The sequence below is a fragment of the Magnolia sinica genome, chromosome 1 (genome assembly GCF_029962835.1).
Source record: "Magnolia sinica isolate HGM2019 chromosome 1, MsV1, whole genome shotgun sequence".
NCBI lineage: Eukaryota > Viridiplantae > Streptophyta > Magnoliopsida > Magnoliales > Magnoliaceae > Magnolia > Magnolia sinica.
Genome location: NC_080573.1, coordinates 140,910,744 through 140,935,025, shown reverse-complemented (window position 1 = coordinate 140,935,025; position 24,282 = coordinate 140,910,744). Strand labels below are relative to the sequence as shown.

Below are 24,282 nucleotides of genomic sequence, written 5' to 3'. Positions count from 1 at the left end.
ATATATATATATATATATATATATATATATATATATATATATATATATATATATATTACACACGCACACATACCCCGACACACTCACGCCTCAGTGAAATTTCACCACCTATGGATACTCGAACCCTTGACCAGGTGTTTAAAACTCCTAAGAGTCTACCACCCGAGAAAGAGTAAGGACCCGCAAATACGTTCAATATGAATGTATATGACTAGATTTTAAGAAGATCGATCACTTACTCAACTACTTGCAGAATTTGATAATGATCAGATGATAATTGGAGGGTGGGTTCTTCCTACGAGGATGGGTTACTTTGTACCTTTCATGATAAAGGACTTTCAAAATACTATTTTAAACAAACAAAAGGAAAAACTCACAATTAGTTACTAGGAGCAAATGCAAGAATGCGTCAAATCCAAAACTTATATGGCCCCAAAGAAGTTTTCAAAGGTAGGTATTCAATCCCTGCTGCTTTCTATGGTGGGGTCCACTTGAGCGTTAGATCTACCTGATTTTTTTGGCCCATGCTCTAAAATGATCTCGAAAAATGGGTTGACGGTGTGGATATAGCCCACACATCATGGTGGGACCTACACAACTTGCTAACATTGAGTGGAATTGACATGGGACCGATGCAATTCCATCTAATCTAATTTCAAGCTTTTCCTGTCTTCCCAAACATTGAGTGAAATTGGCATGCGACCAAATGCAATTCTATCTCATATACCATCCAATTTATAACATGGGCGAAACAATAGGCTTCCAGAAAAAAGTGTCCACGAATCAACGAATCAGAGGCTAGGATGGTTCAACTAATCTGATCGTGGGAGTTTGACCTTGAGACAGTGGGCTTCACAATCTAGATTGTTGGTTTTTTTGTTGAGTTAATACAATTTCTGAGTGCCTGAGTATCAAGCGCCGCACGCAGCCTGAGTATCGTATAATTCCTCTTAAATGAAATTAAAACGGAAGCCGCAAGACGAGGAATCGGACGGGAAGAATCGACAACCCTGCCACGTGTCAAGATCCATTGGAATCCGGTTTTGCAAGATGCTCGACGTTTAACGGCTCGGACAGTATATAAGCACTCTCTCTTTCTTCAATGTTATGATCAGTCGTTTCTGTTCGTAACTTTGAGCTAAAAAGAAAGGCATTCCCTTGGAACTCACTCCTCCTGAGTCTGTTTTCGTTTTTCTAGGGTTGTCTTTCTCTCTCACTCACTCTTCCGTCTCTTTCTTTCGTTTTCGGTCTCTTTGATTGGTAAGAGCCGCTTTTGCTTCTCCAGCAAGAGGTTCTAAGGTTAGTTCGAAGCTTATGGAGCTTTCTAGATATCTTGTATTCCGTTTATTCGCTTTGCATGTACATTTTTCAAGTTTAAGTACTTATGGTGGGATATCGAGATTTAGAGAACTTTTCTGTTGATTTTGATGCGTTTGGACGGAAAAATGAGGAAGTGATCGCGTTCTGGAATGGAATTACGGTGGAAATCGTTTTTTTTTTTTTTTAAATAATTTAAAATCTTGCTGATTGCGAGATTCCAAGTCTATGGATTTGTTAGTGAGAAAATCGCCTGATTTGGCGATTTCGCTACTTTTTTTTTTTTGTTTCATCGATCACTTTAAGACTGAACTTCGAGATCGTGTGTAGATTTGAGAGAGAAACAAAGCAGGAAGCCGCGATCTGCAGCAAATAATGACTAGAAGCTTGGTTCTTTCGCCGTTTGTGAGGTTTTTTGGAGTTCAATTTGGAGAAAATGACCAGATTTTCATTTTTTGAAATAGATTTTGATAGATCCAATCAGATCGAGATTCCTGCCTTTCTGTCTGCAGATCTCTGAAGCCTTGGACGAAAAAGCAGGATTCTCGGCAGAGGATTGTGTTTGCTTCAGATTTTCCTAATCTACGCTTCTCTTATACTGAAAATCGAAAAAATAAAAAATAAAAATAAAAAATCTCATTTCTACGGTCATTTTCTCCTTCGCCAGTATTATTCGAAGGATCTGTGAAGTTCATTTCATAAATTCGTTGGATTTGGGCCCTTTCCGCCCTATATTTTCTCTTGTTTTGACAGATTTCTGCAACCATTCTCTTCTCAGAGAAAGATCAGGATATTTATTTCCCCATCGTAAAACATTCAGTTTCGAACTCTTCTATTGTGCTTCTATTGGCCGATTTCTGCAAGCTTCTGGAGAGAACAGAGCAAATGCCTGGAGCTTAAACATGCTCTGTTTTCTTTTACAGAATTTCGTCACCTCTATCTTTACGCGTTTTATTTCGCTCTAATTTTTCGTTTTCTTCAAATTCTCGAGCCTTTATTAGGAGAACAGTCGGCAGTTGGTTGGGAGACGGCGATATCTCGTCTACTCTATTTCCGATCTTGTAGTCCGCGGACTACTGAATCGATTCGTAGTCCATTAGAAAGGCCATATGTGTGTATGATCAGAAACGTCAAAGTGGAAGGTCACACTGACCTTGGTTTTTCGATCTGAGAACTGCTTTAATCACAGAAGATTGACGGTGTGTATTAAGTTTGCTTTAATAATTGTATAGCAGTCTTACAGATGAATTCGACATCCGTTGCCCGTGGATATACTCGCTATATTCTAAAGGGATCCGTTCATCAATACACACGATCCAACCATCAGACTACAGTATAAATTCAGTAGTACGCCAACTGGTAGACTACAGTATAAATTCAGTTCTATGCGGACTACCTGCCTTTGCCATTGCCATTGCCAGATGAATCCGAAACAAAAGCCGTAATTCATTTCGTGCGCGCTAAATTGGCTTCATTACGTCTCGCCTGGTAGCCATGACGTCCTGTCTGTCAACCCCGTGACGGACGATAGAAACTGCGTCGTGGATTTTTATTTTTTATTTTAAAAAAAAACTGCATACGTGTTTACGCTTGGATGAGATCCAGGCCGTTCGTCGTAGACCTGTGATAACAAACGGGTGTAGATCCGGACCAACGCCATAGGACTAGAAAACCCTAAGCTTTGGGTAACGCCGTTATTTTAGAATATCCCTTGGTTCTCGTTCCGACATTTTGTATTTCATAGCTCAGGTCGGTTTTTCGGAGTGATTAGTATCTCAAGGTGGCGGTCGGATCTCAAAGAGCTAAACACGATCCTAATATATGTTTTTTAAAACCTGATTCTGAATCTTTCGTAACAAATTCCCTTGGTTTGACCACTCCTTAGGAGACGTCCACATGGGTTGATCGAGCCCTCAAAATGCACCAGTCAGATGATCAAAGCCATCCATCAAGGGCCTACAAAATGGATGGTCGCTGTACTTTTTTCATGCCCTTAATCGACGTTGATCATCAGATGGTAGCGAGTTTGGGGCTTCAAAGGAGGAATCGTACTCATCATGGCTCCGGTTGTACGAATGCCCAGAATCTGCATCCAATGAAAAAGAAATCGCACTTCTCTTGCTCCCTTTGTACGAGTACCTTCACACCATTGTTCGTACTCCGTACTGATCCAGGGAATCACGAAAGTTAACGTGAGCCCCAATACGCGCGGTCTACAGCCGTTCGCTGGGTACAAATCAATTTCGTGTCCCCTGATGGCCTACATATCATATCATCGTTCTATTTGGATTTGATTGGAAAATCTACAACTCTTTATCTTACGGTTGTAAAATCAACACAATTTGAGGGTATTATGGTCATTCCAGCCGTCTAATTCTTCATATAATTATCTCTTTTTTTTGTTGATTGCTGGGGCAGGAAGAAGGCACGAAAATGACAGTAACACCGAAGATCTCGATCAGCGATGGAAACCTGGTGGTTCACGGGAAGACTATACTGACGGGCGTGCCTGATAACATCGGACTGACGCCTGGCTCAGGCGTCGGGCTCGTCGCGGGTGCTTTCATTGGCGCCACTGAGTCCGATAGCAAAAGCCTTCACGTCTTTCCCATGGGTACCTTGGAGTAAGAAACCCCTCCAAATTACAGGACCCTAAAATTACCATTTCCTCTCTCAAAAAAGGATGTGAAACTAGGCATTTCATCTTTGGAGCTGAAATTCCACGTCTACGAACTGAAATTGTTATCTTTCGTTCCAGGGGCCTTCGATTCATGTGCTGCTTCCGCTTCAAGCTATGGTGGATGACGCAGAGGATGGGAACGTGCGGGAATGAGGTCCCCTTGGAAACCCAGTTCATGCTTATCGAGAGCAAAGACGGGACGGAGGGCGTCGATGACGACGGAGAGGCTTCCACCATCTACACGGTCTTCCTTCCGCTCTTGGAGGGGCATTTCCGTGCCGCTCTCCAAGGAAACGAGAGGAACGAGATCGAGATTTGTCTCGAGAGCGGTGAGTAAAATCCTCGTAGCAATGATTCGAAAATCAAAGGATACCCTGTTCGATTGCTGCGCGATGGCCGGAGAGCTTTCGTTTGGCAAACACTCAAGTGGAGAAAGAAACCAATCAACCAGTCAATGAATTTATCCAAGTTTAGAAAGATTTGGAGAAATAGGGGAAAAAGTGGAAGGCGTTCGAAAGAACCGAAACGACTCTGTTTTTTGTGTTTTTGCTGATTGATTTTGCAGGAGACGCAGCTGTTCAGACCAACCAAGGAATGTATCTGGTCTACATACATGCAGGCACCAATCCCTTCGAAGTCATCACACAAGCGGTCAAGTAAGACGCTCCCTTGGCACCCCTTTTTTCTTTCAGTGTTTTTTTACAAGAAATGATCAGATGCAACTTGTTCCGTTTAGGCATATTGACGGTCCAATCATGTGTGTGAAGATCATTTGGTGAGGCCCACCGTCGTATGACTAAAATTGATGACCAAGTTTGATTTTTAACAGAAACTGGTCCAATCATCAATCCTGACAGTCCGATGGATCACTTCCAAGGAATTATTCCAATAATTGATCTTGACCATCTAAATATAAAGATTGTGATTATTTTTAGCGGAACTGGTTAAATGATGAATCTTAACCATCCGTTTGGTTCGCTTAATGGTTCTCAATATGTTACACGTGTTTGAAGCTCTTGGGGCCACACATGATTCGTATGTGGAATCCAAGCCGTGCATCTTGTGTCTCTCCTCATGGTCACTGCACACCCTAAGAATTATCTTGAGCCAAAACTCAGGTGAGACACAGCAGAGGGATTGATCATTTAACCATAAGCCCATAGATACACCTTTCGTGGCCTACCTGAGTTTTCGAATTGCGGTGAATACGGATCCTCTGCTTGTGGCAAGCAGAAAAATCTTGTTTTCCTACATCTTGATTGCTCCCTTATTAGTCTCACTGACGTTGTTAGCATTGTGCATTAAATGCAACGTGTGATGATGTGGTTTAATCATATTGCAACAAGCAGAATTTTACTGCTTGGGCAAGCAGGGATCTGGATTCCTCTACGGTGTGGTGTAACTAATGACTGGTTGGATGAAATCTATGCTGTGCAACACGGTGGATTCCAAATATCATTGGTAAGTTCACACATAAGGGTGAGACCCACACGAGCGGTATCATTCTCCCTAAAAATATTAGCCGACGGACCAGTGTTAAGCTGGTAAAAAGGACGAGACCATTCCTGCAGTATGAGTTTTCGCAGGGCGGCCGTGCTTGACCAGACGCACGATTGAACTGTCCACACGCCTAGATGCAAGTAATCCAGTTGCATTGTCGCCTAAGGTGCAAGTAGTTGGATGTGGTTACCGGGAAATGTTTTCTCTGGAGCACAAATTTCTATTAAGTAGGCCAACAACTTCTTAAAAAAAATCTGTGGAGACATGGAAACATGAAAGTGACAGAGGACCTGTATTTTCTCGTGAAACAGGGCCGTAGAAAAGCACTTGCAAACGTTCCTCCACCTCGAAAAGAAAAAGGTAACAAGTCTCTTTTGTACACTTTCCGGAAATCCTTTACCCTCTCTGCTTGCGGATTGGAAAAGCATTTGGTAAAAATAGGATTCTAATAGATCGTGATCTGTGACGTTTGCGTACGCAGTTGCCTTCTTTTGTTGACTGGTTTGGCTGGTGCACGTGGGACGCTTTCTACACGGACGTCACCGCCGAGGGCGTGGATGAAGGCCTCAAAAGGTAGCTTTGATTATCCTTCTTACCTTATCTTTATATATCGAAGTTAAAAATCTTCGAACCACCGGGAGTTAAAAATCTTAGAACCACTTGTTTTATCTCTTCGTCTTTTACCAGCCATCACCGCAACTATGTCACGGCTCAAATTCACGGAAACTTATCTTTTAGGTGCGTTTGGTTGCACTAAAATTTCAGGATATCATCAAATATCACGAATTGCAATCAAAACGCACCTTCGTCCTTCTAGAGAAAAGGACAGCTTTCTCCTTGTCATTCAACATCGTCAGGAGACTGCAAGTGGACCATTGGACCTGACCAGTAATAAATGAGTACGGATCTGCTATAGGTTCTTATTTTAATCGTGTGAGCCACCCAACAGCGGATTAACGAAAACCTTGGTTACGAGAGATTTTTTAGTGGCTCGGCATGATCAAGCCTGAACCTTCAGGAAATTGAGCAACTATTAAATTTAGGGAGAGAACTACACTTATTTTTCAAGAAATCAAAATCAATCAACTATCCATGAGAAGGCATTTGCTTTATCTTATAATATTGTTTAAGAAATGAAATACTAATGCAATGCTAACCATTTATTTCAGTAAAATATAAAAATGATGAAATATCCTTAATCTCATCACAACTTAAAGGTAAAAATTGGCCGTAACTTAAAACATTTTTAAAATAGCAAATCCTGTGCTGATTGGAACGCTAACTCAATATGCTTTCAAATGAGACTATTTAATGTTTTAGAAATTATTTGATGCAAGAAATTCAGAGTACAACATACTAAGGAAACCTATTGAATAAGCAAGACATACTAAACCAACTACTGGGAGTTTGACCTGAACAAGGAGTCATACAGTTCAATGTTCAATTATCTTCTTGTGGAACCCACGAAGTTCCAAATGATCAAGTAGGCCAACTGGCCTATTGGTGATCATGGACGTCTTGGGGGAAAGATGACCATCCGCTTGTGATCCCATGAAAATATAGGCCATTAAATGTCTACATTGTGGACCGTTCAATAATCAAAGCAGCAGAAAATTTTGACTCCAAGGGATGTGAAAAAGAACGAGGTGAGCACTGCGAGTTGATGTGTACACATCTCCCATCCATTGAAGGATGTCAGCCTGGGACTCCAACAACCATTGCAGATTGAGATTTTTTACAAGCCCATTTTGCGTTATGTGTTTCATTTCTGCCCAGCATTTCTGGATGGTGGGAGAGAGGTGTGTACGGGCTCTCAGTGCACAGCGTGTACTCAAAGTTCTCCCTCCAAGAGTACCCACTCACATGGAATTTGGTCTCTCTGTAGCCTATCGGAGGGAGGAACTCCACCGCGTTTCTTGATAATCGACGATGGGTGGCAAGAGATCGGCAGCGAAGTCAAGGATTCCAACTGCGTCGTTCAAGAAGGAGCACAGTAAGAGATATTCAACTTAGAACTACTGAAACATCTTTGTCCTTTATTGTATCTTAATCCAATTAAATTCATTTTCTGTCGAGTAAAATCAGTTGATGGATTGACGTTATCATTTTTGTGGGGTTGCTTCTGTAGGTTTGCTAACAGACTAACTGGAATAAAAGAGAACTCCAAGTTCCAGAAGAATGGAAGGAACGATGACCAGGTTCCCGGCCTCAAACTGGTTGTGGACGAAGCTAAGCAACAGCACAACGTCAAGTATGATTGCTTGTCCCTTTTTTACCCTTTTTACCGTTTCTTCACCTTTCATCGCCAACCGTATACGTCGTCCACAGTCCACACACCTGGTTTGTGCCGTTTTGGCTTCGTGCGATGAGTTCCTCACGTATCTATGTGTGCACCTGAACATCTGTACTGTATACGTTATACTAGTTTACTGAGATTTAGACCTTCCAAACGACTTTAGATCGAAACAGGAGAACGTTGGGTTCAACGATCAAAAGTTGCAATTGGATCTTATAACGTTTGGCCAGAAACCCATCCAAGTAATGGACCACTAGTCAACAATCCAGATTACTATTTGCAACGAGAGCCTTTATTGCAGAGCGCGGGAAAAGCGGATAAAGCACGGTTCAGAACAGGGTGTGGACTGGGGACGGGTCTGGTTGGGGTCAGCCCAAGAATTATAGCCTGACCCCAACCCACGGCCCATTACCGCCCGATCCAACCCACTCAGGTAAGGCTCGACCGACCCAACTTGATCCGGTGCTACCCAACTCACGTTTTAAGAAGGGAACATAGGGGGGAAAAAAAAAAAAAAGGGCATCCCCAACCTGTCGGGTCCAGTCATACCTATATTACGCTAGTTTGAGATTTGAGTTGGTTCCAGTTGGGCTGGGCAGGATTCAAGCAAGATGAACCCATTTACATTAATGGGTCACATTTTCTAAGAGCCTGAACCTACCTTTCAGAAATGGGCTTGGCCAGTCGGCCCATCCATCAACTAGTGAAAAGAGTATTGCAGTATGTTTCAATTAAGATCTAAACTATTGTCTAAACACCATTATATGGATCGATGTGAACCGGTTACGCCCTAAAGATTGTGATGGTAATCTATTTTGGCCTGCTACAGGGTGATATGACCTGGTTTTGGTGGTATGCGACAGAGTACGCCGAAACCATTTTTCAAAACTTCGTTGAGTAGGACCCACCTAACTTTGTTCTTTTATACCCCTTTATTTGAATGTTACCACTTCAATGAGATAAGTGATGATGCCTATTTATTTATATTTTTGTTGTGGGATGTACCAGGTACGTGTATGTATGGCACGCCCTAGCAGGCTATTGGGGTGGGGTGAAACCTGCCGCATCCGGCATGGAGCACTACGACTCCGCCTTGGCCTACCCCGTGTCGTCTCCTGGTGTAATGGGGAACCAGCCTGATTTAGTCATGGAAAGCCTGACCGTCCATGGCCTCGGGTTGGTGCACCCCAAGAAGGTCTATAACTTTTACAACGAGCTCCATGCCTACCTGGCCTCCTGCGGCATCGATGGCGTCAAGGTTGACAGCCAAAACATCATTGAGACCCTCGGTGCAGGCCATGGTGGCCGCGTTGCCCTCACCCGCAGCTACATCCAGGCCCTTGAGGCCTCCGTCTCTCGTAACTTCCCAGACAACGGCTGCATTGCGTGCATGTGCCACAACACCGATGGCATATACAGGTACTGTATTGTGTATACACTATACACCCCTTGCAGCTAGACATGTCCTTCAATTTACCAAAATGCTTTTTCATGCAGTGCCAAGCAAACGGCTATCGTGAGGGCTTCGGATGACTTCTACCCAAGAGACCCAGCTTCTCACACCATCCACATCTCTTCAGTGGCGTATAACACCCTCTTCCTCGGTGAATTCATGCAGCCTGACTGGGACATGTTCCACGTAAGTAATACCGTCATTGGCTCACATTTCCGCAATTGCCTCTCTTCCTGAGGAGTGGTTAATTCACGAGAGGCCTCTGTTTTTGCAGAGCCTACACCCAGCTGCCGAATATCACGGCGCTGCTCGTGCTGTTGGTGGGTGCCCAATATATGTAAGGTAAAACCACCACTTCTCTTAAACGCCCTTGATTGTTAGTAATGAAAAATGACATGTCAGCCCGCACAGTAATATGGTCCATGGCCCAAAAAATCAGGATGGTCAAATAGTTCTAACAACTTATATCAGGGTATATGGCCCAAAATGGGATTTCTGATCAGCCTGATTTTGGCCATGGTCCGTGTGTGATGGGCCAGCCAGATAAGACTTATCTGGATCTTGCTTTGCCAAATCTAAGTGTCCACATGGACTGGGGGCCTGTTTAGTAGACACCTAAGAATGAGTTCTTCTCATTTTAGTTAATCATAATTATGAATCAGAGATCATAATCATCGGCTATCAAGATTATGTTAATCCTTACCAAAAAGAAATATGATCTCTACTACATAATTATGATTAACTAAAATAGATTAGCTCATTTTTAGGCATCTACCAAACAGGCCCTTATGTGCACTATGCATTCCTGTCAGTTACATCAAAGTCAAGGAGTTATTTGGTACTGTAGCTGCATATGTGGTTTGATGTGCAGGCACTTGAAACAGTTCATGTTGCATATATCAGCTCAAAACAAACAGAATAACTTGTGGAACCCACTGCTGCTAAGTAATTGTGGGGTATTTGATAAGCGGTCCCATCGTTTTTCAAGGCGAGGGCCTGCCTGAAAGCTTGTAGGACTGTTCATAATAATAAATATATTTGCTTCCCTTAAAAAAAAGTTAAGGTCCAAAAATCAGATTGGTTGAACAATTCTAATCTCTGATTCACAAACACGATCTGTAGTAGTATAATCACATAAGCTTTTTTTTTTTTTTTTGCTTCATGATACATCTAACCTTAATTTGGACAGTTTAATTTGAATTACTAGTAGGCCACGTACGCAGCCAAGTAATTTCAAAGTGCATGCATATCATCCATCACACTATGCCAGAGTATAGAAGTTTTTTGTTCTTTCTATCGAAGTCTTTGACCCTTTGTACCTGTTTCATTTTATTTGTCAAATTTGCTTGATTTTTTTCCTTAACAGTGACAAACCAGGCAACCATAACTTCGAGCTGTTGAAGAAGCTGGTTCTCCCCGATGGATCAGTTCTTCGAGCCCAACTCCCTGGCAGGCCTACGCGTGACAGCCTCTTTGCCGACCCGGCAAGAGATGGAACCAGGTCTGCACATTTGCTCCTTTCTTCAACCCATTAGTTTTTAGTAAAAAACCCGTCATCTTAAAAATTAAAACGTTAACATGTCTGCAGTCTGCTAAAAGTATGGAATGTGAACAAATGTTCCGGCATGGTGGGTGTGTTCAATTGCCAAGGTGCTGGGTGGTGCAAGGTTGCCAAGAAGACACTTATCCATGACACAGCGCCTGGTACCCTCACCGGCACTGTCCGTGCTCGTGATGTTGACCTCATCAACCAAGTTGCGGGCCAGGACTGGAATGGCCAAGTTGTTGTATACGCCCATAGATCTGGTGAGCTCTCTCTCTCTCTCTCTCTACTTGAGGGTATTTTAATTTCAGATGTAATGGAAATAACACCAACAGACATAACCGTTTGAAATGGAATCCTGGCTCTCTGTTGCAGGGGAGGTGGTCCGGCTACCGAAGGGTGCTACACTGCCAGTGACACTCAATGTTCTTGAATATGAACTTTTCCATATCTGCCCCCTCAAGGTGAGTATAATACTCCCTTCTTTTTCTTTTTCTTTTTTCTTATTTTCATATACCCTTCCCTCCCTTTGACAACAAGAACAGCTATGTATCGATATTTTCCATTCTCTTCCTGTATTGCAGGAGATTACTTCCAACATCTCCTTTGCTTCAATTGGCCTGCTTGACATGTTCAATGCCAGTGGTGCTGTTGATCAATGTGACATCCGGATGGAATCCACTGCCTCAGAGCCGTTCGATGGTGAAGTCGCCTCTGAGCTGTCAAACGCTCTAAGTGATAGCCGATCACCGATGGCAACAGTGGCTATCTCAGTTCGTGGCTGCGGGCGATTCGGTGCCTACTCATCCCAGCGTCCGCTGATATGCACTGTGGATTCTGTCAAGACGGAATTCAACTACGATTCGGCCACGGGATTGGTGACTCTGACTATCCCGGTCCCGGATAAGGAAATGTACAGATGGTGTGTAGAAATCCACGTTTGAGGGGGAAAAGGAAACAGCTAGTGATGCTGTTGGGAAGGTGGTTTCCTGGAAGGCGAAATTGGGGTTTTAGGGGGTGTAAGAGAATTAGATCTTGTGCTGGATTTAGTGGTGCTTATGGTAGAGAGACGAGGGAAGTAGTCCTTTTAACTGAAATAACGACTTTGTAGTAGGCATTGTAGCTCTTTGGTGTCGTTTTGCAATAAAAGTACCAGTATGTCTTATGAAAATCCAATGACTCTCTGCATCCGTTAAAAGACAATTGCCGCGAAGAGGCTCACAAGTCAATGTTAGATCAATTGGAGTTGTTGATCTGGCGGCCCATGTGACAGTGTCTTATGTCATTGGAGATGGAACTGGGCTCACAAGTCAATTTCAGATCAATCTGGTTGCCCATGTGACGGTCTTATGCCATAAGAGATGAAAAGCCATTGATCCGGCTGCGTAGTATTATGCCATAAGAGATGGATCTGCCGTGGACCACATCAACTTTGGAGATGACAAAAGTTAGTGGCCCTGATAGGCATGATGGAGTTTGTGCATAGCAGAAGCAAAATGGAATCAAATTGATGAATGTAGCTTTAGGCCATATGATTTAATACAAGATGATTGGAAGAAGGTTGGCGCATTTCTTTTGCTTCTCCTCATGATCAGTCTCTTTCTATAAACTAAAGCTTTTTATAGACTTATGGATCCCTCCTTAATTTTCATGGTTGTAGAGGGATCTTTCATGGGCAATCCTCCTGGGTTACTTCACCTGTGAGTAACAGGTATTCTCAGCAATCCAATTTGTTTAAAGGATAGACCCATTGTCAATGGATGGGGGAGAAGTAACAATGAAACACTTTGATTAGAATACTTCTGCACTTTTAATAATTAACCTTTTTTTTTTTCATTGAATGCGGACTGTGTCCTTGAAAGCTGGTTCAGTGCGATTCATCCAAAAGTCTAAAGATCTTTTAAACTTGAAGCTTTTTGAAGCAGCCATTTTTATTGTGCTATTTATTAAGAGCAATATTTTGGATCACTGAATATAGCCATATATCGAATGGCTATACTCCTGGGGTGGCTTTTTAGCTGAGCTGAGCAAGATCTTACATGTTCCTCTAGCTTTCATGCACCTTTTAGAGTTGCCAAAGTGGCACGCCTGAATTTATAGTCGTTTTGAAGCACTTTGATTTTTCAGCGCAAGATAAGGTCTCACTAACCATTGAATATGCAATGCCACAACTTAGGACGGATTAGAAACGTCTGAGGCCCAACCCTCCTTCGGACTTGGGCTGAAAAAATGAGTCTATCTCTATGTGCTTGGTTCTAGCACAAAGCATAGGATTTGCTGATAGGTGGATGGCGCTCTAGATAGGGGCCTGAAAAAACTAGCAATGCACTATTATTAGTTTGCTGGGTCGCTTCACTTTTGCGCCTCTGCTCATTGGCTTTGAAGCCATGCCCAAAAATTATTGGCCCCTAGCAAACAGGTCTTGATGTGTTCTAGCACAGCTCTTATGTAATAGTGCATGAACATTTTGTCCAGGTTGTGGTGATATGCATAACATACGCGTGGCTTATAGAATGTCAATCCCTACCACCTAACTTATGGGCCCCCTTGGATGGTGTCAGACAAGAAACAAAATAAACTCACGGAACAATCTGAACAATGAAAATAAGATACATAAATGTATTAATGGTTAGATGAAGATCAATCATCAAAGTTTGACGGATAAGCTTAAATAATTAGTTTGGTTTTTGAGGGCATATCCCATCGAGAATGAGGCCTAATTAGTTTGACTTTTGGGGGCATATTCCATCGAGAATGAGGCCCTTCATTTGGACGGTTTTGGATTTGATTGTTCAATTTGTGAACCATGTGTTCCATGGATTATTTGCCCCCACCTCATATCAAAATTGCCATCTTTCATTATGGTTGGGTTCATTTGATGCATGTAAAATCATCTAGTCATAGTACCATAAATAAAAGTAAAAAATAAAATAAAATCCTTTCTTTATAAAGGGTTTAAATGTAAGGGGTTTACACATCTTGTTTTGCCCATTTCCCATTAATGTAAAGTAATTGTATCATTATTATTGTTTTAACACTGCAAACCAAACATAGGAATGGTTGGTTAAATTCGTGTATGTATTCAACAAACAAGTATTTTATAATTGTCGTATGTTTTATTGTAATTACCAAAAAAATTCATTCAAATAAATTTATAAGTTTATTTTAATGATAATTTAATATTAAAGAAATGTAAGATTGTTATTATTATGATTTTATCATGGATAAATCAAATAATGTAAAATTATCATTATTACAATCAAATGCATTTGTTATTAAGAGAAGTAAAGTGTATTACAAGAGTAAATGGCTTCTAATGGGTAATAATTACTTAGTCTTATAATTGTGCGGTTACAATGACAACATTTCTATTCTTGTTTGCTTTACTCCGACATTATAGTAAAAATGGTAGTTTTTTAATTCAAAATGGTAATGGCTATTATTTTCTTTACTTATTTTCTATATAAATGTATTTTACTCTTAATTTATGAGCCATTATTTTTGTTTGAATAAATTCAAGAAAGTAATAATGATAACACATTTACTTTGCATTATATAGAAAATTAAAAAACCAAACACATCCATACATAACTATGATAAAATGAGCAAAACAAACATATCCATTAGATAAATTCCTCATTTTTTCTTGATGAAATCCCAATGTTTAGATTACAGGTAAAGGGAGTTAAACCCATAAAAGAAATAACATGTGAGCACAATGGTTGATATACACATTGTTTATGGGACCACTGTCATGTGCAGTACATCCAATTGTTCCCAGGGGTATTAAAAAAGAAAAAGAAAAAGAAAGTTGATTGATTCATTAGATGAGCCACACAATCATATAAGTTGGATGAGATAATCACCATAAAAAACCTTCAGGATTGTGTGAGGGGCCAACACTGATTGGCGCGGTATATCCAATTCATTTATCATGTGTGTCTAGTCCATCCAAAACAAAAAATAAAAAATAAAAACCCCATCTTATATAATTTAAAGATTTTAATGGAATTTATCACTCTAAACTTTATGTGGGTAGTGATTTAAAGATTTTGATGGAGTTTACCCTTCTAAAATTTATGTTGTGTGAATGCCCACTACCAAAAAACATTTGATTTATGAAACTCTTTTCAGATATAAAGTACTTGCAACTAAAAATATTACCAGTGCCAAGTAACTCTTTTGAGAGTGAAAACCTTACGGATATTTTGATCATTTTGATATAACATCCTTTCCTTTGGATTCCGTCGTACTCTATCTACGTTCTCGTTAGAACGATTTCTCCTAGCTCCAGCGACCTAGACTGATTCATGCATTATCGGGTCAAGTTGTTACTCGATTAAGAACCAAACGAGAGAAGCCCGAGTCGCCGAGTCTTACAACCATGGTTTTGAACGGATTCTTCCTCGTTAGTGGCGCCCTCGTACGCGGATTGCCTGCTAACGCTGCTAGCAGCGAGGTGGCTACTGAGACAGTGCTCCGTGGGACTCTATATGATAGATGTGTTTTATCCACTTAGTATATCTATTTTTACGGATCATGTCAGTGAATGATTTCAAAAATTATCATGATATAAGCCTCAAGTGGACCACACCATAAGAAAACAGTGATGATTGTACGCCTACCATTAAAAACTTTCTAGATCCACTGTAATGTTTATTTTCCATCCAACCTGTTGATTAGGTCACACAGACCTGGATGAAAGGAAAAAAATCAGCTTTATCAGAATCTTTTGCGGCCCCTGAGAAGTATTTAATGGTAGGGGTTCAATCACCACGGTCTCCTGTGGCGTGGTCCACGTGAAATTTTTATATACCTAATATTTTGTCTCATTGCTAAAATTATAGGGCAAAATGGATGGATGGCGTGGATAAAATATATACATCATGGTGGGACCCACAGAGCACCGTCCAGTAGCAGCGTCTTGTATGAATTCCGCGTTCGGCGCCCCACCCGTTAAACTCAACCCTCGCCCCAGTACTGATACATACTCCCCGTTAGCTACGCTGGAACCGTGCACCCGACGATTCCGACGAAGGTGAAATAACGATGGAGATGCTCGCTTTCGAGGGCCATGGAAAAAAGAGGTTAGGGTTTTGAGTTCTCATCTTATTCATTCAACAAAAAAAAAAAAAAAAAACCGAGTATGCATCTTTTCATTTTGGCTACGATGGATAGATGGATGGATGGATGGGTTTTTTTCTTTTTTCTTTTTTTCATGGATAATAGGCCTTCATCCTAAAGCCGGATCTCGATCATTCAATCCGGAACTAAAATATTTTGGGGAGTTGAGACTTGGGTCCAATCCCTTTCTTCTTCTTTTTTTTCTTTTTCTTTTTTCCTTTGTGGATTTGAAGATATGTGGCTTACAGTTCCGGGTTTCATTTACTTGATTAAACAACGGTGGGGTGAGTGTGACGTGCAACGATTGAATATGAAGCAGATAGGGTCCAGATTTCGGAAGATTTAAGATTGAGTAGATTCATGCTTTAAGAAGCAATCCAATTTTATCCTTTTAAGAAGAAATATCTTGGAGGCAAAAACTGAGTGCTACCAGACTAAAGGAGAATGATAAAAATACGGTCTTTTTTATATTTTTTATTCCACAGGATGGCTGATGCGAGGAGACCAAGAAACGAGGATGTTGAGATGGGCGAGGAGACCAAGAAACGAGGATGTTGAGATGGGTGAGTGGCAAGACAAGGAAGGATATAATTAGAAATGAATGCATTCGAGGGAGCTTAGGAGTAGCAGCAATATGTAATAAGATGAGGGAAAGTAGACTTGGATAGTTTGGTCATGTGCAATGGAGAACAAAAACTGGGTAGGCCAGAGAAAGCAAATTTGATGTAGAGCGGGTCACGGACACTTTCATGTCCAAGATGGACCAGAGAAGGCCCAATCAGAGGCAGAAGTCATCAAGACTGTCAGAACCTTAAAACGGGCATATCTCGCAAACTATAATGAGGTACTCAACGTACTATATATGATTTTGGGGTAGGATGAGCTACTCTAGCCACCGGGTTGCCCACGCCGAATTTGCGAGATTCCATCCTATTGACGGCCAAATTCCATGTTTAGTTCCGTTTTTACTATAAATAGTAAGTTTTAGTTTGATTATAACTCTTCATCCGTTGGGCTTTAGGAGTTGTGTCCAACATGAAAAGTGCTTAGAATAATTAGGAGAATAATGTGGTTAAGCCACGTAGGACACTTACTATAAAAGTAAATTTACTATTTCTAGTAAGTTACGAATTTTAGGGAGTTTTAGTTATAGTTTGTTTCTGATTTCTCTCATATTGCTTGGTATCCCTATTTAAAGGGTTGTGAACTCATTTATTTTAATCAATTAATTAAATTACGAATTTCTTTAGAATTTTATTTCTATTTTTATTGTTTTTTCCTCGTGGATGCGAGAAGTCTCTGTGAGGAGTCTGGAGAAGCTCTGTGGATTCGGAGTAGTTATCCTTGAGGAAGACGATGATCAACCTCATCACGTTCATCCCTACGTCAATTGGTATCAAAGCGAGGACTCCCCTCGAGCCGATGGCAAACAACGAAGGTATGAACAAAAAACTTATGGACGGTGATCTAAGGATTCATTATCTTTCAGAAAGAGTGGAAGCTTTCTACCGGGAGAGTCAGTTGACTATGCAAGGGCTGCAGGCAACTCTCAATCGTATTTTGGATGCGTTAATTCCGCAATGAGCCTTGTGTGATGCTCAACCGCCCGTGGTTGTTATACGACACAACCTCGATTTTCATAGAGCACGACCAGTGACGAATTGTAGGGCTATACCAAATAATGTGAGTTCTAGCGACGAGGAGCTCGATAATGGCTTTGCCCGACGACCAATCCATGGAGGAGATCATCTAGATCATATTGAAAGATACTATCAAGGTAAGGCCGAACTTCCTAGTTTTAATGGATTATTATGTATAGAAGATTTACTTGATGGATTGCCCCCCATGAGGGACATCCAACATCACATAGGCCTTGTACCTGGGGCTAGTTTGCCCAACTGCATTCACTGTCAGGTGAGTCAGAAAGAATGTCAGATCTTGAAGGCAGGAGTAAAGGATCTGATCGATACTAGTCAAGTCAAAGAAAGCATGAGTACATGTATTGTGACAGCTCAAGAGCCTAATGCCAAGTATAAGAAAAAGGCTAATAAACATCGGCATCAAAAGTTATCTTAGAATCATAAACCAAGTCCCTTGAGTAACTCGAGGATGAGTTTTTTTTCCAAGCAGAGGGGTTTGATGTAGAATGTGTCACAGATACATTCCTAGCATGGTTGGACCAAAAGAAGGTGGACCATAAATTGATCATAACTTTTGATCCGGGTATCGTTACGGCGCACCAAACGGAGTATCATGAACTGAAGCAGCACGAGAACTCGAGGACGAGTTCTTTTAAAGTGGAGGAGACTGATGTAGAGCGGGTCGCGGACACTTTCATGTCCAAGATGGACCAGAGAAGGCCCAATCAGATGCAGAAGTCATCAAGACAGTCAGAACCTTAAAACAGGCATAACTCACAAACTGGAATGAGTTACTCAACGTACCATATATGATTTTGGGGAAGGACGAGCTACTTTGGCCAACAAACCCGGCATAGCCGGGTTGCCCACACCGAACTTTTGAGATTCCATCCTATCGATGGCCAAATTCCATGTTTAGTTCCGTTTTTACATGTTTAGTTCCGTTTTTACTATAAATAGTAAGTTTTAGTTTGATTATAACTCTTCATCCGTTGGGCTTTAGGAGTTGTTTCAACATGAAAAGTGCTTAGAATAATTAGGAAAATAATGTGGTTAAGCCACATAGGACACTTACTATAAAAGTAAATTTACTATTTATAGTAAATTACGAATTTTAGGGAATTATAGTTATAGTTTGTTTCTGATTTCTCTCATATTGCTTGGTATCCCTATTTAAAGGGTTGTGAACTCATTTATTTCAATCAATTAATTAAATTATGAATTTCTTTAGAATTTTATTTCTATATTTATTGTTTTTTCCTCGTGGATTCGAGAAGTCTCTGTGAGGAGTCCAGAGAAGTTCCGTGGATTCGGAGTAGTTATCCTTGAGGAAGACGGTGATCGACCTCATCACGCTCATCCCTACGTCAATTAGTATCAAAGCGAGGACTCCCTTCGGGCCGATGGCAAACAACGAAGGTATGAACAAAAATCTTGTGGACGGTGATCTAGGGATTCATTATCTTTCGGAAAGAATGAAAGCTTTCCATCGGGAGAGTCAGTTGACTATGCAAGGGTTGCAAGCAACCCTCAATCGTATTGCAGATGCGCTAATTCCACAACGAGCCTTATGTGATGCTCAACTGCTCGTGGTTGTTATACGACACAACCTCGATTTTCATAGAGCACTACCAATGGCAAATCATAGGGCTATACCAGATAATGCAAGTTCTAGCGACGAGGACCTCGATGATGGCTTTGTCCGACGACCAGTCCATAGAGGAGATCGTCTAGATCATATTGAAAGATACTATCAAGGTAAGGCCGAACTTCCTAATTTTAATGAATTGTTATATATAGAAGATTTACTCAATGGATTGCCCCCCATAAGAGACATCCAACATCACATAGGCCTTGTACGCGGGGCTAGTTTGCTGTTCACAACCCCAAGTGTAGGGCTGCGATGTAGTAATAATCTCAGTGAGACCGAGGTCGAATCCACAGGGACTAATCTTGTGTGTTTTCTGAAAGCAACTGGAACTAGAAGTAGAAGAAGATGAAAACCTAAGTCTGGAAGTATAGAGAGTAATTGTGAGAGATTTAATGAAAAACTTAAGAAATTCAAAGGTGGGAAACTAGGGTTTCCAAGGATCCACTTGTAGAGATCAGGGAGATCTATGCTTGATTCAATGACGCAGCTAGAATCAGAGTCCCATCTTATCCAATTGAAAGATATCTCATTAAAACCAAATCTGAACTTCCTTTGACATAATTCTCAATGGATGAGAGGTGTGAGAACTGGAAGTGATTCCATCACAAAACCATGCCCATGAGACAAGGCAAACAACAAGATTTACCAATCCCATAACCAATCATAAGAGAATCATGAAGATTAGAAGGATTCCATCACCCAACCATGCCCATGGGACGATGGTGAACAACGGGATTTCCTAATTTCACAATCTCAATACATGAAAAGAACATACTTAAAGCTATCGCAGATCTATTGTAATTTAAGTCACAATAAACCATTAAAAACTGAAAGTATTTCTTATAATCAAACTAGAATCAAAGATAGTTCAACTTAAACATGAATCAAAGCAATAGAAAACATCCCATCACGCTACAAGCTTCACCTCTTAGCCCTAGCTAAGAGGTTTAGCCAACCATAGACATGATTGAACTAGAATCTCTTAAGAAAAGCATAAAAACAACTAAGGAAAGGGAAGAAAAACTCTTGGCGACGGCTTCTCCACGCTTTTCTTCCACTCCACAAACCTTAGAAGATGCCTATGAACATCCCAGGGAGTCCTATTTATAGTTGTGGAACTCAAACTTTTGCACCTAATTGGAAAACTCTAAAAATCACCTCAAACTTACGTAGTTTCCCAAAATAGGCTTCACTCTGCGCAATTTCACAGAATGCCCCAACGTTTCAAAATATGCTTCTTCAGGACACTTTCAGGAATATGTTTGTTTTCAGGACAATTTTAGGATTCATTTTCTTCACTTCAAATCTTCAATGCTCTTCATTCCTCACTTGGTTTTCTTGGATCTTTGGCATGCGAATTCTTCATTCTTGGTCTCACAAGATCCATCCTTGGCTTTGGTGATTCTTGAGCGTTAAATTCATACTTTTAGCATCTTTTTCAATCCGAGCTCTTAAATTCACCTTGTAACACAAACATGATTAAAATAGAACATTAAGCATTATCATGTTTATAAAACCAAGTAATAAATGGGGGATAATATGCAATATTTGACCCTCAATTTCAGTATTCTCCATAATCGCATCACATGAACCCCATTGTTGTATATCTTTAATTCGTTTTTGAAATCTCTGGGAGGTATAGGACCCAAGAGAATTGTCACTATGTTGCATTGTTGATTCAGCTTCTCAATCTTAATGTTTCCACTGATCATAAGTAGGGAGTTGGGATTGAAGAATTGGATTCGGTTGAGGCCGAGGTGAAATAGCCTCCATTAGCTTATTAAGGCGCAATTCAAGCGCTTTTATTGTTCTTCTGATGCCAGCAAAATTGTCTGTGTGACCCTGAAGTGACTCCTCTTGGATCGTTTCTGATTGGGTTTCAAAGGTAGAGGACCCAAGAGAATGTTCACTATGACGTCTTGCTGATTCATCTTCCCAACTTTAATGTTTCTACTGATTATAGTCATACGGGTCATAGGTGGGAGAATTTGATGGTTGTTGATGCATATTATCACCCATAATATAATCTCTCATTGTCTTCTTCTTGTCTGATGGGTAATAATAATTCTCACTCCCATAGTTATGATAACATCAACACTCACATACTGTTTTCTTAATCCGTGGGGTGTAATTGTTCTCCTACATATGATCACGTAAGGATTTCTTAACCGGTGGAGTATTGTATTCCTTTCGATTCTCGATGATGTTTTCAGAAATTTTTTGAGACATGGGTTGTTTCCTCATTCTCCTTCACTCAAGAGACGTTGAGTGTTATCACGGACCCACTTGGGCATGAAACACTCTCAACCCTCTATTTCAAAATCTAACCTAAACCTAAAAGGGAAAGAGGAAAATAGAAAGAAGTTACTAAATTAGAAGTTTTTATATTGGAATCATGTAAAAAAAAAAAGGAAAGTGAATTAGTTTCTAAAAAAGAAATAAGAAAGTTTCTAAAAATAAAAATAGAAAGATGAGTTAGTGTCTAAAACTAAAAAGGAAAGTTTCTAAAAAAGCAACCTAGTTTCTAAAAACAAATTAGTAAAGTTTCTATAAAAACTAAAAATTTTAAAAAAGCCTAGTTTTTAAAAACAAAAAACAATAAGTTTCAAAAAATGAAAAAGGAAAGTTTCTATACTGAGACAGCTAAGTTTGTTTCTAAAAATAAATGAGAAATAACCCTTATCTTATCTTGTCTTATCTTATCTTATCCTATGTTATCTTATGAGGTCAAATCCACAGGGATTAATCTCATGTGTTTTCTGAAAGCAACTAGAACTAGAACTAAAAGAAGATGAAAACCTAAGTCTGGAAGTATAGAGAGTAATTGTGAGAGATTTAATCAAAAACTTAAGAAATTCAAAGGTGGGAAACTATGGTTTCCAAGGATCCACTTGTAGAATCAGGGAGATCTATGCTTTATTCAATGACGCAACTGGAATCAGAGTCCCATTTTATCCAATTGGAAGATATCTCAATGGATGAGAGGTGTGAGAACTGGAAGTGATTCCATCACAAAACCATGCCCATGAGACAAGGCAAACAACAGGATTTACCAATCCCACGACCAATCATAAGAGAATCATGAAGATTAGAAGGATTCCATCACCCAACCATGCCCATGGGACGATGGTGAACAACGGGATTTCCTAATTTCACAATCTCAATGCATGAACAAACTATTAAAAACTGAAAGTATTTCTTATAATCAAACTAGAATCAAAGATATTTCAATTTATACATGAATCAAAGCAATAGAAAATATCCCATCACGCTACAAGCTTAGCCAACCATAGACATGATTAAACTACAATCTCTTAAGAAAAGCATAAAAACAACTAAAGGAAGAAAAACTCTTGACGATTGCTTCTCCACACTTTTGCTCCACTCCACAAACCCTAGAAGATGCCTAGGAACATCCTAGGGAGTCCTATTTATAGTTGTGGAACTCCAACTTTCGCACCTAGTTGGAAAACTCTAAAAATTGCCTCAAACTTACTCAGTTTCCCAAAATAGGCTTCACTTTGTTCAATTTCACAGAATGCCCCAACGTTTCAAAATATGCTTCTTCAGGACACTTTCAGGAATATGTTTGTTTTCAGGACAGTTTCAGGATTCCTTTTCTTCACTTCAAGTCTTCATTGCTTTTCATTCCTCACTTGGTTTTCTTGGATCTTTGGCATGTGAATTCTTCATTCTTGGTCTCACAAGATCCATCCTTGACTTTGGTGATTCTTGAGCATTAAATTCATGCTTTTAGCATCCTTTTCAATCCAAGCTCTTAAATTCACCTTGTAACACAAACATGATTAAAATAAAACATTAAGCATTATCATGTTCATAAAACCAAGTAATAAATGGGGGATAATATGCAATATTTGACCCTCAACAACTCACAACGATGAGTATCCTATGCCTATGGTCAACTAGTTAATTGATTGAACTGCTGGGCATGGGATTGTGTCGTTCCTAATGTCAAGTACATGAAAAAGGCTAATAAACATCGGCATCAAAAGTTATCTCAGAATTATAAACCAAGTTCCTTGGACAACTTGAGGATGAGTTTTTTCCAAGCAGGGGGGTCTGATGTAGAATGTGTCACAAATACATTCCTAGCATGGTTGGACCAAAAGAAGGTGGACCATAAATTGATCATAACTTTTGATCTGGGTATCGTTACGACGCACCAAACGGAGTATCATGAACCGAAGCAGCACGAGAACTCAAGGACGAGTTCTTTTGAAGTGGAGGAGACTGATGTAGAGCGGGTTGTGGACACTTCATGTCCAAGATGGACTAGAGAAGGCCCAATCAGAGGCAGAAGTCATCAAGACAGTTAGAACCTTAAAACAGGCATATCTCGCAAACCGGAATGAGTTACTCAACGTACTATATATGATTTTGGGGTAGGACGAGCTACTTTAGCCCAACCAACCCGGCATAGCCGGGTTGCCCACGCCGAACTTGTGAGATTTCATCCTATCGACGGCCAAATTCCATGTTTAGTTTCGTTTTTACTATAAATAGTAAGTTTTAGTTTGATTATAACTCTTCATCCGTTGGGCTTTGGGAGTTGTGTCTAACATGAAAAGTGCTTAGAATAATTAGGAGAATAACATGGTTAAGTCACATAGGACACTTATTATAAAAGTAAATTTACTATTTATAGTAAGTTACGAATTTTAGAGAGTTTTAGTTATAGTTTGTTTCTGATTTCTCTCATATTGCTTGGTATCTCTATTTAAAGGGTTGTGAACTCATTTATTTCAATCAATCAATTAAATTACGATTTTCTTTAGAAATTTATTTCTATTTTTATTGTTTTTTCCTCGTGGATTCGAGAAGTCTCCCTGAGGAGTCCGAAGAAGCTTTGTGGATTCGGAGTAGTTATCCTTGAGGAAGGTGGTGATCGACCTCATCAAGTTCATCCCTGCGTCAAAATTGGTGCAAGTTAAAGGCTTTAAAAGGGCAAGGTGAAGGCCCAAAAGGATGTGGGTGGAGGTAGTAAGAAAAGACTTAATGATCAATGTTGTCAAACCGCATATGCGGTTTTGTACGATCGGATATGCTTTTGCGCATAT

At 40.3% G+C, this 24,282-nt stretch overlaps 2 protein-coding genes across 9 annotated transcripts in view; both read left to right on the top strand.

Annotated features, from left to right (window-relative positions):
- Window positions 1–1,108: 1,108 nt before the first annotated feature.
- Window positions 1,109–11,960, top strand: LOC131221338 (probable galactinol--sucrose galactosyltransferase 2). 2 transcript variants are annotated; one of them, XM_058216572.1, is made up of 15 exons: window positions 1,109–1,299; window positions 3,736–3,941; window positions 4,076–4,326; window positions 4,563–4,653; window positions 5,809–5,857; window positions 5,979–6,070; window positions 7,383–7,490; window positions 7,626–7,748; window positions 8,802–9,212; window positions 9,291–9,432; window positions 9,521–9,588; window positions 10,613–10,747; window positions 10,835–11,052; window positions 11,165–11,253; window positions 11,374–11,960. In XM_058216572.1, exons 2-15 carry the CDS (start codon window positions 3,751–3,753, stop codon window positions 11,731–11,733), a joined length of 2,328 nt encoding a protein of 775 aa, XP_058072555.1. In that variant the 5' UTR covers window positions 1,109–1,299; window positions 3,736–3,750; the 3' UTR covers window positions 11,734–11,960. The 2 variants fall into 2 exon arrangements, with proteins under 2 accessions (XP_058072555.1, XP_058072563.1); XM_058216580.1 differs by lacking the exon at window positions 7,383–7,490.
- Window positions 11,961–15,645: 3,685 nt separating this feature from the next.
- LOC131221350 (uncharacterized) overlaps window positions 15,646–24,282 on the top strand; it is a 35,755-nt gene continuing 27,118 nt past the window's right edge. The window contains exon 1 of one of the 7 annotated variants that reach the window (XM_058216623.1): window positions 15,646–15,876. The gene's annotated coding sequence lies outside the window, so the exon portion shown is untranslated. Of the gene's footprint in view, window positions 15,877–16,454; window positions 16,477–24,282 lie in introns of those variants that run through there. The other 6 variants (XM_058216589.1, XM_058216605.1, XM_058216629.1 and 3 more) reach the window with 6 other exon arrangements.

Excerpts from the sequence above, each read along its gene's own strand:
- LOC131221338 (XM_058216572.1), top strand. The coding sequence starts at position 3,751 with ATGACAGTAACACCGAAGATCTCGATCAGCGATGGAAACCTGGTGGTT. Across the intron at positions 5,858-5,978 it reads TCCACCTCGAAAAGAAAAAG|TTGCCTTCTTTTGTTGACTG; the intron begins GTAACAAGTCTC and ends TTGCGTACGCAG. Across the intron at positions 10,748-10,834 it reads CCGGCAAGAGATGGAACCAG|TCTGCTAAAAGTATGGAATG; the intron begins GTCTGCACATTT and ends ACATGTCTGCAG.